At 35.0% G+C, this 13,712-nt stretch overlaps 1 protein-coding gene across 1 annotated transcript in view; it reads right to left on the reverse strand.

Moving 5' to 3' along the window:
• LOC134669225 (actin-binding Rho-activating protein-like) overlaps positions 1 to 12,161 on the reverse strand; it is a 37,042-nt gene extending 24,881 nt beyond the window's left edge. Inside the window, exon 1 of the mRNA XM_063526739.1 lies at positions 11,960 to 12,161. Coding sequence (XP_063382809.1) covers positions 11,960 to 12,016 — 57 coding nt within the window. The 5' untranslated portion in view covers positions 12,017 to 12,161. The remainder of the gene's footprint in view (positions 1 to 11,959) is intronic.
• Positions 12,162 to 13,712: the final 1,551 nt, after the last annotated feature.

Consider the following 13,712-nt stretch of genomic DNA (forward strand, 5'->3'; position numbering starts at 1 on the left):
TTATTTATTCCATTCAATCCTATATGTAATTTTAAATCTCGTAATTAAAAGTAAAAATTATTTCCATAATATATGTATGAGTTTTTTTTTTAGCTTTACAAAACTAATAGAAATCTTAATATGACATATTGTAAAATAATCTTTACCTTTATTGTTCATACTGGAAGATGCAATAAGCATTGATTAAATAATGACCCGGGAAATATAAATGAAAAGCTATAATAAGCATTTGGGTTACATATCAGAATACCGAAAACTGATTTACCTAATGTTGAATCACCTATGCTTGATTCACCTATTTTTAAATTACCTATCGAACATTTTACCTAAACATTGACTGACCTAAGTTTATAATACCTAAGCTCAAATAACCTAATGGACGAAACACCTAATGCACGATATAACTAATGCACGTTTTACCTATTGCACGTTTCACCTAAAGCTATTATACGTCCTAATGCACGAATCACCTATAGCTGATATACCTAATGGACGATACACTTAAAGCTGATATACCTAATGAACGATGTACCTAAACTTGATTTACCTAATGGACGAAATACCTAAAACTGTTAAACCTATCGCACGAAATACCTAAAGTTGATATACTTCCTGCACGAATTACCTAATATCGATATGCACGGAATACCTAAAGTCTATATACCTAGAACAAAATTCATATCATTTTGCCGAATGATCAAGTGGCAATTCCACCCAATAATTCGTATGATTTCCCAATCTTACAATAGAAACTGTTTGTTCGGATAACAACTTAAAAATACACTTTTTCAAACGCTACTTTTTAGGTAGTAGAATGATTTTGTAAGTCTGATACAAAATTAGTTATCTTATCCTATCTTATTAAAAACTTAATTTTTGTAAGTTAACATCATGACGATGAAATAAAAGTCGGTTTTGGCACTGTTTGGTCGCAGTTAACCTAACACGCTCCTCCTCGCTTTACTCGTCGTCGCACCTATCTCGACTCTGATAAATGACTAGACCTTATATTATAATAAAAAATAGCCAATTGAATGATTTATCTAAAAAATGTATACTAAATGTTGTATGTCCTAGTAATATTCTACTAAACAATAATTATATTTTTTATTTTAGGTACATATTTCGTTCATTAAGTGCATCGACTTCAGCTATTTTGTTCATTAGGTATGTTAACTTTAGGTAATTCGATCATTAGGTATACCGACTTTAGGTATTTCGTGCATTAGGTATATCAACATTAGGTGTTTCGTGTATTAGGTATATTAGCTTTAGGTATTTCGAGTATTAGGTGTTTCAACTTTAGGTGAATTGAGCATAGGTATTCTGAGCTTAGGTAAACCAATTGTAGGTGAAACGTGCAATAGGTAATTCGTTCATTAGGTGTTATGAGCTTAGGTTAATTGATCATTAGGTATTTAAAAAAATAGGTAAAACGAGCATAGGTGATTCAACATTAGGTAAATCGATTTTCGGTATTCTGATATGTAACCAGCATTTGATGGGCATCAGCTTTGTTCTTGTTTAAAACAGTATGAATAAGTTCATTTAAATATTATAGTCTAAAAGTAGAAAATATTTTGCATACGTGCGCTTAATTTCGATATTGTTTTGAATTGATATTTGACTTGAAAACGTAACAGCTGAAAATTGTGCTGACATAATAAAATTATTCAACTGAATTTTAATTACTTATTACAAAGGTTCACCGATGTACATTTGGAATAGTGTGGGCGATGGTATAAGTTAATTATTCTATTTGTTACATTATTAACCTCTTGTTTGCAGGTACATTATCAAAATCTGTGTGATTATGACTGTATTTAGACACATGACAGTATACCCGGTTGATTTCTTTGTATAGTTACTTCACAGATAAATATGAGTTTATTTACTTGGATAGCACACTTGTCCCTACGGCACTACTTTTAATCTGATTAGATATCTTGGAAAATTCTTGCCCATGTATTGCTGTAGTATACCAATTTCGGATATTACTGTCCTATGATGATATTCTGACTGCTTACTTACTGCTTACTTTGGGGAAGCGGTTCGAATAAAATCTATCCCTCCGGTTGCATACATTGTAACCCAACAGAAGTGTTGCATCACAATGACCCGCCTATAACAACTCAAAAGCGGTCTAGAGATTAGGCATGGGAATAAATATAATCTCGCGCAAATAAGCAGTGATAGTGATGGCTGACGCGGTTTACCTACGCTTTTTACGGCTCACCTGCGGTAATCTTCGGGAAAACACGCGTTGCATGTGCCGTGCGCGGGTGAATGACAGACGCGTGAGTCAGCTGGCGAGCGCTTGCGTCGACCTTGCGGCACCACTCGTTAGCTTTGAATGATGACCGCCTTGACGTCCTGACTCACTTCCTGCATTCCAAAACTAACAGGAATATTCATGGCATTCGGAGATAAATTTAAACGTTTATTTTGATTATTTCGCAGTTCAAATAAACAAACTGCATCTTGTTTGGATTGGAGCCGTGTTTTGAGCGGGACGCTGAAGCCGCGCGAATGAGATTGACGCGATAAAGTTTACGTAAGTCGAGGTCGAGTCGAGTCGATAAAGTTGTGAGTCGAGGGCTCACAACTAGAAGTTTTCCTTTGATATTCTGTCGCGAGATTCTAATCAGTACCACTAGATAACATGCTAGCTATTTTAATTGATAATTTAAGTAAAAACAGTCACCAGAATAATGAAATAATTATTACAAGAAATAAATTCTCTTATTCTATTATAAGTAGCTTTATAAGAATAATACCTATAGGTCCCATAAAAAAATATAGGTACGTATACCTAAAAACATACTTAAATTGTTATTTTTAGACACTTATTTCTATGCTTATAAAACATAAGCTCGGATTTATCCAGGCCAGGCACCAAGTCAAACAAAATTTAATTATATAAAGTTTAAATTTTCATTTTTGTTTAAAGTACGCCTAAAAGGCCGTCAACGCTGACCTCGTCCTGCATTCTGTTAATTTTAATAACATAGAATTTAAAATTCAATTCAATCTGATTGTCATCGCCTCACAATCGTATGTATTAGATTCCTCCTTAGCGGAAGAGGGACAGCGTGAAATAAAGTGATTATAATGTTTTACCAAGACGTTAAATTTTTATTTGGGAGATGACCTCCCTTTTGGCGCCAGCGGGTTGTAAAAGTGCCGGTTCTTTGTTCTTATTTGTTAACTCCTAAGGCCCAAGGTCCTTCCTATAGAAACTCTTTAGTTAAATGAAATTGATATCCTACTCAATTGGAACAGAGACGCTTTTGCTTTGTTGCGTTCATTTTTCAACAACGCAAAATTAACTTTATTTCCTACATTATATGTTCAAATTTCAGTGGCAAATTCTGGATTTTTAATTTGTATGGATGGGCCTTAGGGGATTTAATAGTAAATTTTCGGCAAAAAATCAAAGATAAAGATTGAAAGTTCCAGGCCCATCCAAGAGGAAATAATTATAATGGCATTTTGTTAGCATGCTGGCATTAAGGAAAGATATAATGTTTACAAGTTTTTTTGGGCGAACTTCGTAAACATTGTTATAATCGACTTAAACAATGACGTTTGGTACAACGCCTATATTTATTTATTATTACTGCGCAAATTTGAACTGCTTTATGACATAGAATCACAGAAAACCGCCTGTGTTTGGTCTGTGCATAGTATTTAATATTCCCGGTGCCCTAGCCCTATTAAAGGAGTTTAATAATGGGAAATATCTGAGCTGTGTGTGAGCTAAATGAAAATTCTAATTAGTTTAGGCACTGTTAACTCGCCTAGAATATCAAATCCAATTTTGTAATACGAGTATGTGGCATGAATACTGTCTAAATATACAATGTAAACTTTGAGAAAACAATTTGAAATTGTGAGTTTGAAATAAAATGGAACAGTTGTGTAAATTCTTTCTATGTTTCTATTCTTTCTGTATTTTCAGAGCGCATAGCATAACACACATTATGTCAGACATGCTTGTGAAACATTCACTTTGCCCAACATTTTTTAGGTTTTGAAGTTTTTCGTGACAATCAAATTGATTAGCGCGCCGCTAGCAAAATCATCCAGCGAAGCTATAACGGTGTATGTTCACTTTAATATAATACAACAAACGTTTTTTGTTTAGTAGAAAAGTATTTGACCCTGGCGTTGTGCCAGTATTATAAAGTGTGGACACGAAAAAATTTGGTCGTACATATTTTTTTGTAATTTCCTCAATAAAACGAAATTTAATGTAACTTTTTTTTTACTAATAATACATGTCAGAGGCTATAAAAATACAATACAAAAGTTACTCAAGTTTATGCGTGTGTATGACATTACGTACTTTAGACTTCACCTTCGTCATCATTCGCTGAACAACATAATCAGAAACTTCTTTACTAGCTTTTTGCCACTTCGCCTTAAAAGTTTTAACGTCTTTACAATCCGTTTTATACTTTTTTAGATTTTTTTTCACTATGGCCCAATATTTCTCAATGGGCCTCAGTTCTGGGCAATTGGGGGGATTTGCTTGTTTTGGTACTACGGTTACGTTATTATTTCTGTACCACTCCATGACAACCGCACTGTAATGGCATGTCGCCAAATCCGGCCAAAACAGTACAGAACCCGTATGTTGTTGGATGAAAGGCAGCAATCTCTTTTGCAGACACTCCTTCTTGTAAACTTCTCCATTGATTGTCCCAGAAGCCACGAAAGCTTTGCTCCTCTTACCGCAGGAGCATATCGCTTGCCAAATCATGTGACGTTTTGGGAATTTTGATAATTTAATTTTTTTATATTCATCAGGAATAGTTGCCTTATTTTTTGCCACATAAAACTGTTGCCCAGGTAACTGATTAAAATCAGCCTTGACGTATGTTTCGTCATCCATGACTAGGCAATCATATTTTGTCAGAAACTGGTCGTACAATTTTCTACAGCGTGATTTGACAGAATTTTCTTGTTTTTCTGACCTATTAGGTCTGACTACAGCTTTATAAGTCTTTAAACCTTCGTAACGTTTAATTTTCTGCACATACGATTTGGACACTTTCAACTTTTTTGCAACATCTCGGATAGATATGCCCGGATTTCTCGTAAAACACTCGACTACCTTCTTTGCCTTTTTTTTGTCCACAGGTCCACTTTTTCTACCGCTTCCTTGCTTCCGTTCCACAGTCAAGTCCTTTTTGAACTTAGAAAGTACCGATTGTACCGTCGATTTATTGATTTTCAGACACTTAGCAATGTCGTTTTGTGAAATGCCTAGATTTTCTTGAAACATGTTCACGATTTTTTTTCGTATTGCAAGTTCTTTGGACGGCATTCTTTTAATTACATCATATATTATAAAAATACCGAAACAGATTGATAGAATCGAGTATTGACAGTAAGGTTTGACATAATTTTTTTTGTTTTTAAAACAAATGAACGCCGACAGATCGCATTCAAACCGACCAGATTTTTTCATGTCCACACTTTACTATAAGTATTATTACGTAGGTATATTGAGCATTAGTGTGACTGTTATCGTAAAAACTAAATATATATCATATGATGACTTGTCAGCTGCTATCGGTGCTTCCTTGGTTTGATTTCTAGGAAAAAGCGTTATGGCCCCGTTAATACGTACCTAAATTAAATCTATACGCGCAAGGTATATGCTGACGCGTAATTAATAAGAAAATAAAGATTTTTCTTTGCTTTAATTATTATACTCGACACTCCCATGTTAAATTTTTATTGTACTATGTGTGTTGAATTACAATTTTAATATATGTATAACCTAATTTAAATATAAAAAATATATTTTAACATGTTACTTTTACCTGCCTTATAATGTATATTTAATAAAAAGGATTAGGTAATTTCCATAAAATTAAGTGATTAATAATTATCATTGTCAGTAAAAATTGCTATAAAATGAATGTATTACTTTTTGAATATAGATATTAGATATACATAATGCGTCTAAAGTTAAAACGGCCGTTTTTGTTTTGAGTTCCTAGATCTACGAAACCAGCAACATAAAAACTAGTTTGAAGTATTCAAACGGTACTTAAATACACAATACAGTACGTAGCGGCCCCCTTTTTTAATTTATTTCGTTAAAATTAAATAAATAATCACGATTATTTAGCTGTGGCGCTCGTGTGCACGTTGGGTTCTTAATTATTTCTATCAATAATTTGTTTCCCAAAGACAATAAACTCGACACCGCATTGTTTACATTTCAGTTCACAAATGGAAGCGTTATTCCAGAAATTTAATTCCATTATTGGATGAAAGATTTGGAATTGAAGGTTCTTTAAGTAATTCCTTAAAGAACCTGCAATTTTCTCATTCTGAATTAAGGCTTTCCTAAATAGTCCCTGTAAATTGCTTTAAGAAACAGCTTTATTTTACTAAGGTTTATCAGGCGTTTTTGTTACGAAAATAAAATGAAAGCGTGAGGAAAACAATATCAATACGATGAAATCTGAAGGGTTTCAATATACCTATAGACTGTGGATACCACGTGGATACAATATAAAGAGCACTTGTAATAGCCGGACCTTATATGATGGTATTTACCAATTTATATTTATATAAAAACTATATAAATAATATATATAATAATTAATATAAAAAAAACCGACTTCAGCTCCATTTTATCAAATGACGCTTTTTAATTGAAAATGCTTAGTTTGTTGATGAAAATACATATATTGTATGCTCATAAGATTTGAGGAGTTCCTTCAATCCCTCATGGAATCCGTCATCACACTAAATCTTGATAAAAATGTTCTGTATAAATCTTACTGGCTTAGTAAACTTAACCAAGCGGAAAAATCGCCAAGGTGAACTATGAATCGTTCAGAGTCCCGTTTTGATCATTAGCAGTTCCATTTCATTAATTGTCACTTTTCTGAACTAATATCTAGGTAGATACTATCTTTATTGATGAAAACAAAAAAAAAACGCTGTATGTATGCCTATAAGATTCGAGGAGTTCCCTGGATTCCTCATGGATCCCATTATCAGAACTGGGATTTGATAAAAACGGTACCAATTTGGAACTATATTGGAAGGTACCTATTTAAAAAAAATCTAAATCGGTTTACCAATGACGGAGTGATGAGGTAACATACATACAAAAAAAAACGTTCGAATTGATAACCTCCTCCTTTTTTTGAAGTCGGTTAAAAAACCGGCCATGTTTTATGAACCTACGGTCAAATAAATAGTTTTACTTATGGCGTTATTCATAAACGCGGTACTAGCCTGAATTAACTATGAATCGTTTGTTTTTATCTGTCATTTTGACTTATGTATTTGTAAGAAAGGGATAAAACATAATTTAACTAAATTAGGCTCGTACAGTTTTATGAATAAGGGGGTAAAATTTTAAAACCACTTTTGAAACATTTGCTAATGTTTTTAATTGAACAATACTAGACAACTTCGGAATCCTAAAACCAATCCTAAAATAAAAAGAGGTTTCAAACGTTTCATTCAGGTTGAAGTTTTATTCAGGTTAACATTTTGTTTGTTGATTGTTCGCAGAAATTGGTTTTTATTTGTACCAATAATACTCCACAATGTTTCTTGTTTTTTGTCTATTTACCTAAAAGTTAGTAATTCATAAGGTGCTCACATAAAATACTAGATAAAATAGATGACTTCTGAGTTTACTGAAAGTATTAGAATAGAAAAGACTGTAGTAATAGTAGTAATTAGACTGTATATGCCTGTTTTATGGTGTATTTACAAGGTACAATGTATATGTACATACTTAACATACCCATAGCAAAATAAATGCTATGTAAAAGGTCAACAATTATTAAGTATCAGATAGTTTCTCGAAGCACTTATAAGTGTGACCCACATTTCATGAATATTGAGTTCGCAACCAGATACCATCGTCATACTGCCGTATTCCAACTTCAAGATATTCACAAGAGACGACACGTACTAGATCCAGTCTAGATACGTTATAGTTTAGATATCAACTAAGTAGTTCTCTTTTGCAGCGCAATTCGGACAACCAATGTCGCTTTTACGTTAGATAGCGTAAGATATCTATTAAATGTGAATTGGATCTCTAACGGCCCTATTCTAACTTTAACACTAGAGATCATTTAGAGATGAATAAGATACGATATCGATATCATTTGTAAGTTAGATATGTCAAATTTGACGTTTCCGCGATTCTGGAGGTCCTCTTGAACGATTTCGACAAGTTATGACTTAGATATCCAAGTCACATCTAGTCGATATCTATTGTAAATCTAGTTGATCTCTATATCGTCTCTAGATCTTGTGATTATCTCGTTTCCCGAATACGCGTGTAAGTCATATCCTGAGGAAATCGTTCAAGAGTAGGTATCTCTAGAATCGCGCAAATGTCAGACAGGTTAGATCTTAACCATTATCGTTATCGTATCTTGATGATGTCTAAAAGATATCTAATAGATGTCTATTTCAAAATCCGAATCGGGCCCATAGCATCGTAGCTACATCGTATTTGATTTTATTGAATCAATGAAATCTCCTCTGCAATGTTTATATTATATTTGAGTACGTACGTACGTACGCATAACGGCGTAATAATGGCGTTTATCTTAAATTTATGTATACACGATGAATATTTGAAATACGGTATGTGTTCGTCTATTATCGAGCATATACTATAGATGTTTCAAATTTACAAAATTAAAAGGATATCAGTCTGTGCGGAAAGAGAAGAGTCGTAGAATGTATTGGTTCCCATATAGTCCACGACTCTTCTCTTTCCGCACACACTCTAGACAGGCACACGAACTTTGTTGTACTTATGGAACCCTAACTACTAGACTAGAGTTACACCAAGAAAAGTCTGCAGCGATTTTGATAACCCACGCAGTGCAAGTGTCATTTTAAACGTCAAACTTCTATGAAATTACGACGTATAAAATAATACTTGCACTGCGTGGGCTATGTCAAGTGGGCAAAATCGTTGCAGACATTTCTTGGCCTAATTCTGTATAGATAGTCCTATCTAAAAAAAGATAGTCCTATATAAAAAGGTCCCCTTTATAGGTTTCCGTTGAACACTCTTCGGGAATGGAACCTTAACAACAAATAAATCGAATGCTAATCTCGTGACATAAAATTGACTCGCGAAAATCCTACGTACGGATAAAGGTTTTATTGCGATACAAAAAATCTGACTGTGTACCACTCAAATCTTTTAGCCGGCCCCGCGGCGACTGTGTTTATTTTAACGCAATTTAAATTTTATTACGTTTTTTATTTGGTTTGGCGTATTTACATTTCAACTTTTTTAGGTCACACGGAAGCTATGTAACTGTCATAAATACCAGACATCGTTGGTGCAGCGTAGTGGTGTTAACGGAATGGGTATAGATAATTCCAACTGAAATGGTAAATTAAGGTTAATATTAACGTAATTAACGCTTATTAATCATAAGGATTGAAATTATTTATACCAATTCCGTTAACACCAATCCGCTGCACCGAAAATGCTATAAAATTTACGATATTGTCTGATAATTACCTATTTCCAATAACAAAATCTATAACCAACCAAATACGAGAAGGTACCTACATATCCAATAGCTTACACTTCTGGATGGATGTAATCGAATAGAGCCTCCTCCTTGAGTCGTATTCCTCATAGCTGAGGGTCGTGACCTCTATAAATTACTTTTCGAACGATTGCTTTCCACGTGTTTTGGTCTTCGGCAGTGGGAATGGCCTCGTGAACTTTCTGCCGGAGTTGTCACTGATTTTATCAGTCCATCGCATAGGACTTCTTCCTCTTAGATATCCCTCTTTTTTTCCTGTCACCAGCATTTTCTCCAGAGTGTCGTGTCTTCTGGCTATGTGACCGAAGAAGTCAAAGATTCTGCGTAGACAGATTGTCGATAGTCTCAGGATGATTCCCACTTCGCGTAGGATAGACACATTCGTACGGTAGTAGTAGTAGTAATCGAATAGGTAGGTACCTACATATACTGTGAAGAGTGCATTAACTTTGAGATTCGCAGCCCGATTCGAATTTTAAGGTACGTCGACATACTAACAGATCTAGAATAGAAACGATATGGATTAGATGCGTCAGTGGCAAAAGTGACTTTTCCTTTGAAGAAACGTCACATTTGATGCTGACATATGTAATCCATATCGTTTCTAGATCTATAAATTGACGTACCTATCTTAAAGTTCGAATCGGGCCGTCGTTAAATACATGGGATATTTCTCCCACTACACACCCCAAAAGGGCCCACTTCGCGACACTGTTGCTAGCATCAAAAACAGCTGATTTTCCATTAAATAGCGGTCTACATATTATAACTTATCAATAATCAAGCCACGTCATTTTACTTTAGATATTTGTAGTGGTTTCATTCATATCAATCATTAAATTAAGATTTTATTGTAAAAATTTTTTTTTGTTATTATTTCTTAATAATTTGCAGAACTGAAATACGTACAAAAAATATATCTAATTATTTGTGTCTGAAGTCATTCTTCTCATATTGATTATTAAATTAGTCGCCATAAATAAATAAATATAAAACCAACGTGCGCGTGCGTCTGCATTTAATTCAATCGGAATGAAGAGAGTTCACAGCTGTGATATATTGCGTTCGGCCTGAACGATATATTATCGTCATTACACGGTGTTGCAGATATATAGCCTAGACAGACACATGCAACACTTTATTTTAATCTTAATGCGATCCTATTATGTAAACAAGATAAACTGTGTATCCGTTTGTTCATCTATTCTATTTTTGTTCACCACGATTTAATGGAAAGCATTTTTTGAGAGCAGTTTCACATATACATATTATACTAGCGTCCCACCCTGGCTTCGCGCGGGTTAACAAATTATACACCTACCCCTTCCTCAAGAATCACTTTAATGATAGGTGAAAACCGCATGAAAATTCGTTCAGTAGTTTTTGAGCTTATCGCGAACATACAAACACAGAAACAGACAGACGCGGCGGGGGACTTTGTTTTATAAGGTGTAGTGATTTAAGGAATGTGAAGTAATTGTTTGTAAAATAAAAAAATGTGCATTGCCCTGGATAGACAAGTGTCACTCATATAAAGCAAGATGAAAACATAGTATGTACCTAGACCGAACTATTTGAATACTTTGGATGCTACCTACCAAGTATTATATTCTTTGCTACCTACTATATGACGCTGACTGGACAAGTGTCACTCGTATAAAAGCAAGATGAAAACATAGTAGTAATATTTTACAGTCAAAACACAGATAAAATTGACAGTAATTGCAAAATATGAAGAATTTTACGATTAAAACATCAACTGTAATAGTGATAACACACAAGGTCCGCTTTCATGCATGTGGGTGACGTGGTTGAAAAGAGAAACATTACTATTCTAATTATATCTCGACGCTCGCAAATAATAAATAACACAGGAAGTTTGGTTTGGTCAAATGCTGGTGAATAAAACGCCTTGGAGCCAAATTATAATAGGTCGGCCGCGTTAAAGACATACAAATTGCATTTTTACGTGCGTAGTTTCCCTAATGTTTTAAATACTTAGCACGCAAATGAATTAATCTAAAAAGACGGACAATCATCATAGTTTATGTAATTATGAAAATACTAACGACGCGCTCCGGCTTCGCACGGATTAAAAAATTATACGCCTGAACCTTCCTCAAGAATCACTCTATTGATAAGTGAACACCGCATGAAAATCCGTTCAGTAGTTTTTGAGTTTATCGGGAAGAAACACACAAACAGACAGACGCGGCGTGGGGTTAATCGTACTGTAGGTACTACTCTAAATTTCAATGATATAATAGCTGATAATATAATAATATGTAACATAAATGTATGCCATTGCAATAGCAGCCTTCGAAATCGCCTTCACCCTCAATTAAATGGCTTTCATTCATGCAACAACAGCAGGGAAGCCTTACCCGTGACCGCCTTTGCATCGGCTCATCTCCAGGGATAGTCAGAAAATTTCCGCTCATCTTCACAGCGCACACTACCGGTACTATTATATGCCCTTTGTTCTTGAAAAACGCGATATAAATAGCGCGCGAAAATTCAAACGTGCGACGTGCGTACGCGACGGCCGTTGGTAATGAAATGTTCTTTCAGACTAGAAGTTCATGAATGGGTGACGTGTTTTAAATACTCCTGTAATGTGACGTCACAGCTACGAAAGCACATACTGCCAAGCGTCTGCGTTCCGATCTGTTTGTTTGCAGATCCCTAAATAGTATCACAATCGGCGGCGGCTCGGAGTTGATGGGAAGTTGACACATTTATTCGGAACTTTTCTTGTTTTTACGAAATTTTTGTAGATTAGTCAAAAGTTGAATGAAACTTTTTGTGTTTCTTGTTTGTTCGTTTTGCGAACTATTTCTTTTTACACAGGAGACTTCGTACTTAACTGTTTGGAGGTAGGTAAGTATCTAAAGGTTGGGTAGAATTAGGTTAGAGTAAATTGTAAGTGCTCTCAGCAAGTTTCTGATATTAAAAAGTTTCTGCCACTCGTACTTAATGTGGACATTATCTGAAAAACTTCTCACTTTGCCAAACAGTAACTAGGTTTAGGTAACTTAGTAAATTTGTCTTTAAATCTAACAAAATATGCCAAATTAAAACTATGGCCTCTCGGTATTCGTAGAAATAACTAAATAAATATTAGGTATTTGTTTCATAAAAACATAATATAAGTAAATGATTGATTATAAAGTGTAATGTAAAATGTAAAACTTACTACTAGACATTGGGTACATGTGCCTTAATTAGTAAGTAGGGTTGGATTGGTTTGTCTTTCACTATTTATATACTTTGACTCTTAGGGCCGGTAGAGACGGATTGCAACCAGACTGCAAGTTGTATGGGAACCGCACGCTGATGCAGATGATACAGCCTGTATTGCAAGTCCCGTAAACCCGAAGATAAAAATTACGAACTCATTTATGCAAGATAAAAAAACGACTTGAAAAGTGGAGAATGAAGCCAAATGCGAGTAAATCAGTACATGTAAATAATATTTACATGAGAGGAGGATATCTACCCCAAGAAACTTGTGTAAGATACCTTGGTCTTCAGGTAAGTTTCCGTGAAAATACATCTCTACAAGTTGGGGGAAAATATAAAATATGACAAGTACCTAATCCTAGCACCTAGCACGACGATGACGAATAATGCTATGACAGCACCACCTAGCGCGCGCGTTGGTTAAACGACTTTTGCAGTGTGCTTTTGACGCTGTGTTTGGTTGACTCGCTCTGTAACTCTCATTTGAAGAGAACTCGGGAGCATAGCGACATCTATCGTGGAAAAGTTTCTGACGAGCTGAGCTAGATGGCGCTGCATGGCTTCATACATTTTGGGACATGCAAATAACTGCTTGCAATTTCACAGTGCAAGCAGTTAGGGACCCTATTACTAAGACTCTGCTGTCCGTCCGTCCGTCCGTCCGCCGTCCGTCCGTCCGTCCGTCACCAGGCTGTATCTCACGAACCGTGATAGCGAGACAGTTGAAATTTTCATAGATGATGTATTTCTGTTGCCGCTATAACAACAAATACTAAAAACAGAATAAAATAAAGATTTAAGTGGGGCTCCTATACCTACAACAAACGTGATTTTTGACTGAAGTTAAGCAACGTCGGGCGGGGTCAGTACTTGGATGGGTGACCGTTTTTAGGG

This window comes from Cydia fagiglandana, chromosome 12 (genome assembly GCF_963556715.1).
Source record: "Cydia fagiglandana chromosome 12, ilCydFagi1.1, whole genome shotgun sequence".
Taxonomy (NCBI): Eukaryota; Metazoa; Arthropoda; class Insecta; order Lepidoptera; family Tortricidae; genus Cydia; species Cydia fagiglandana.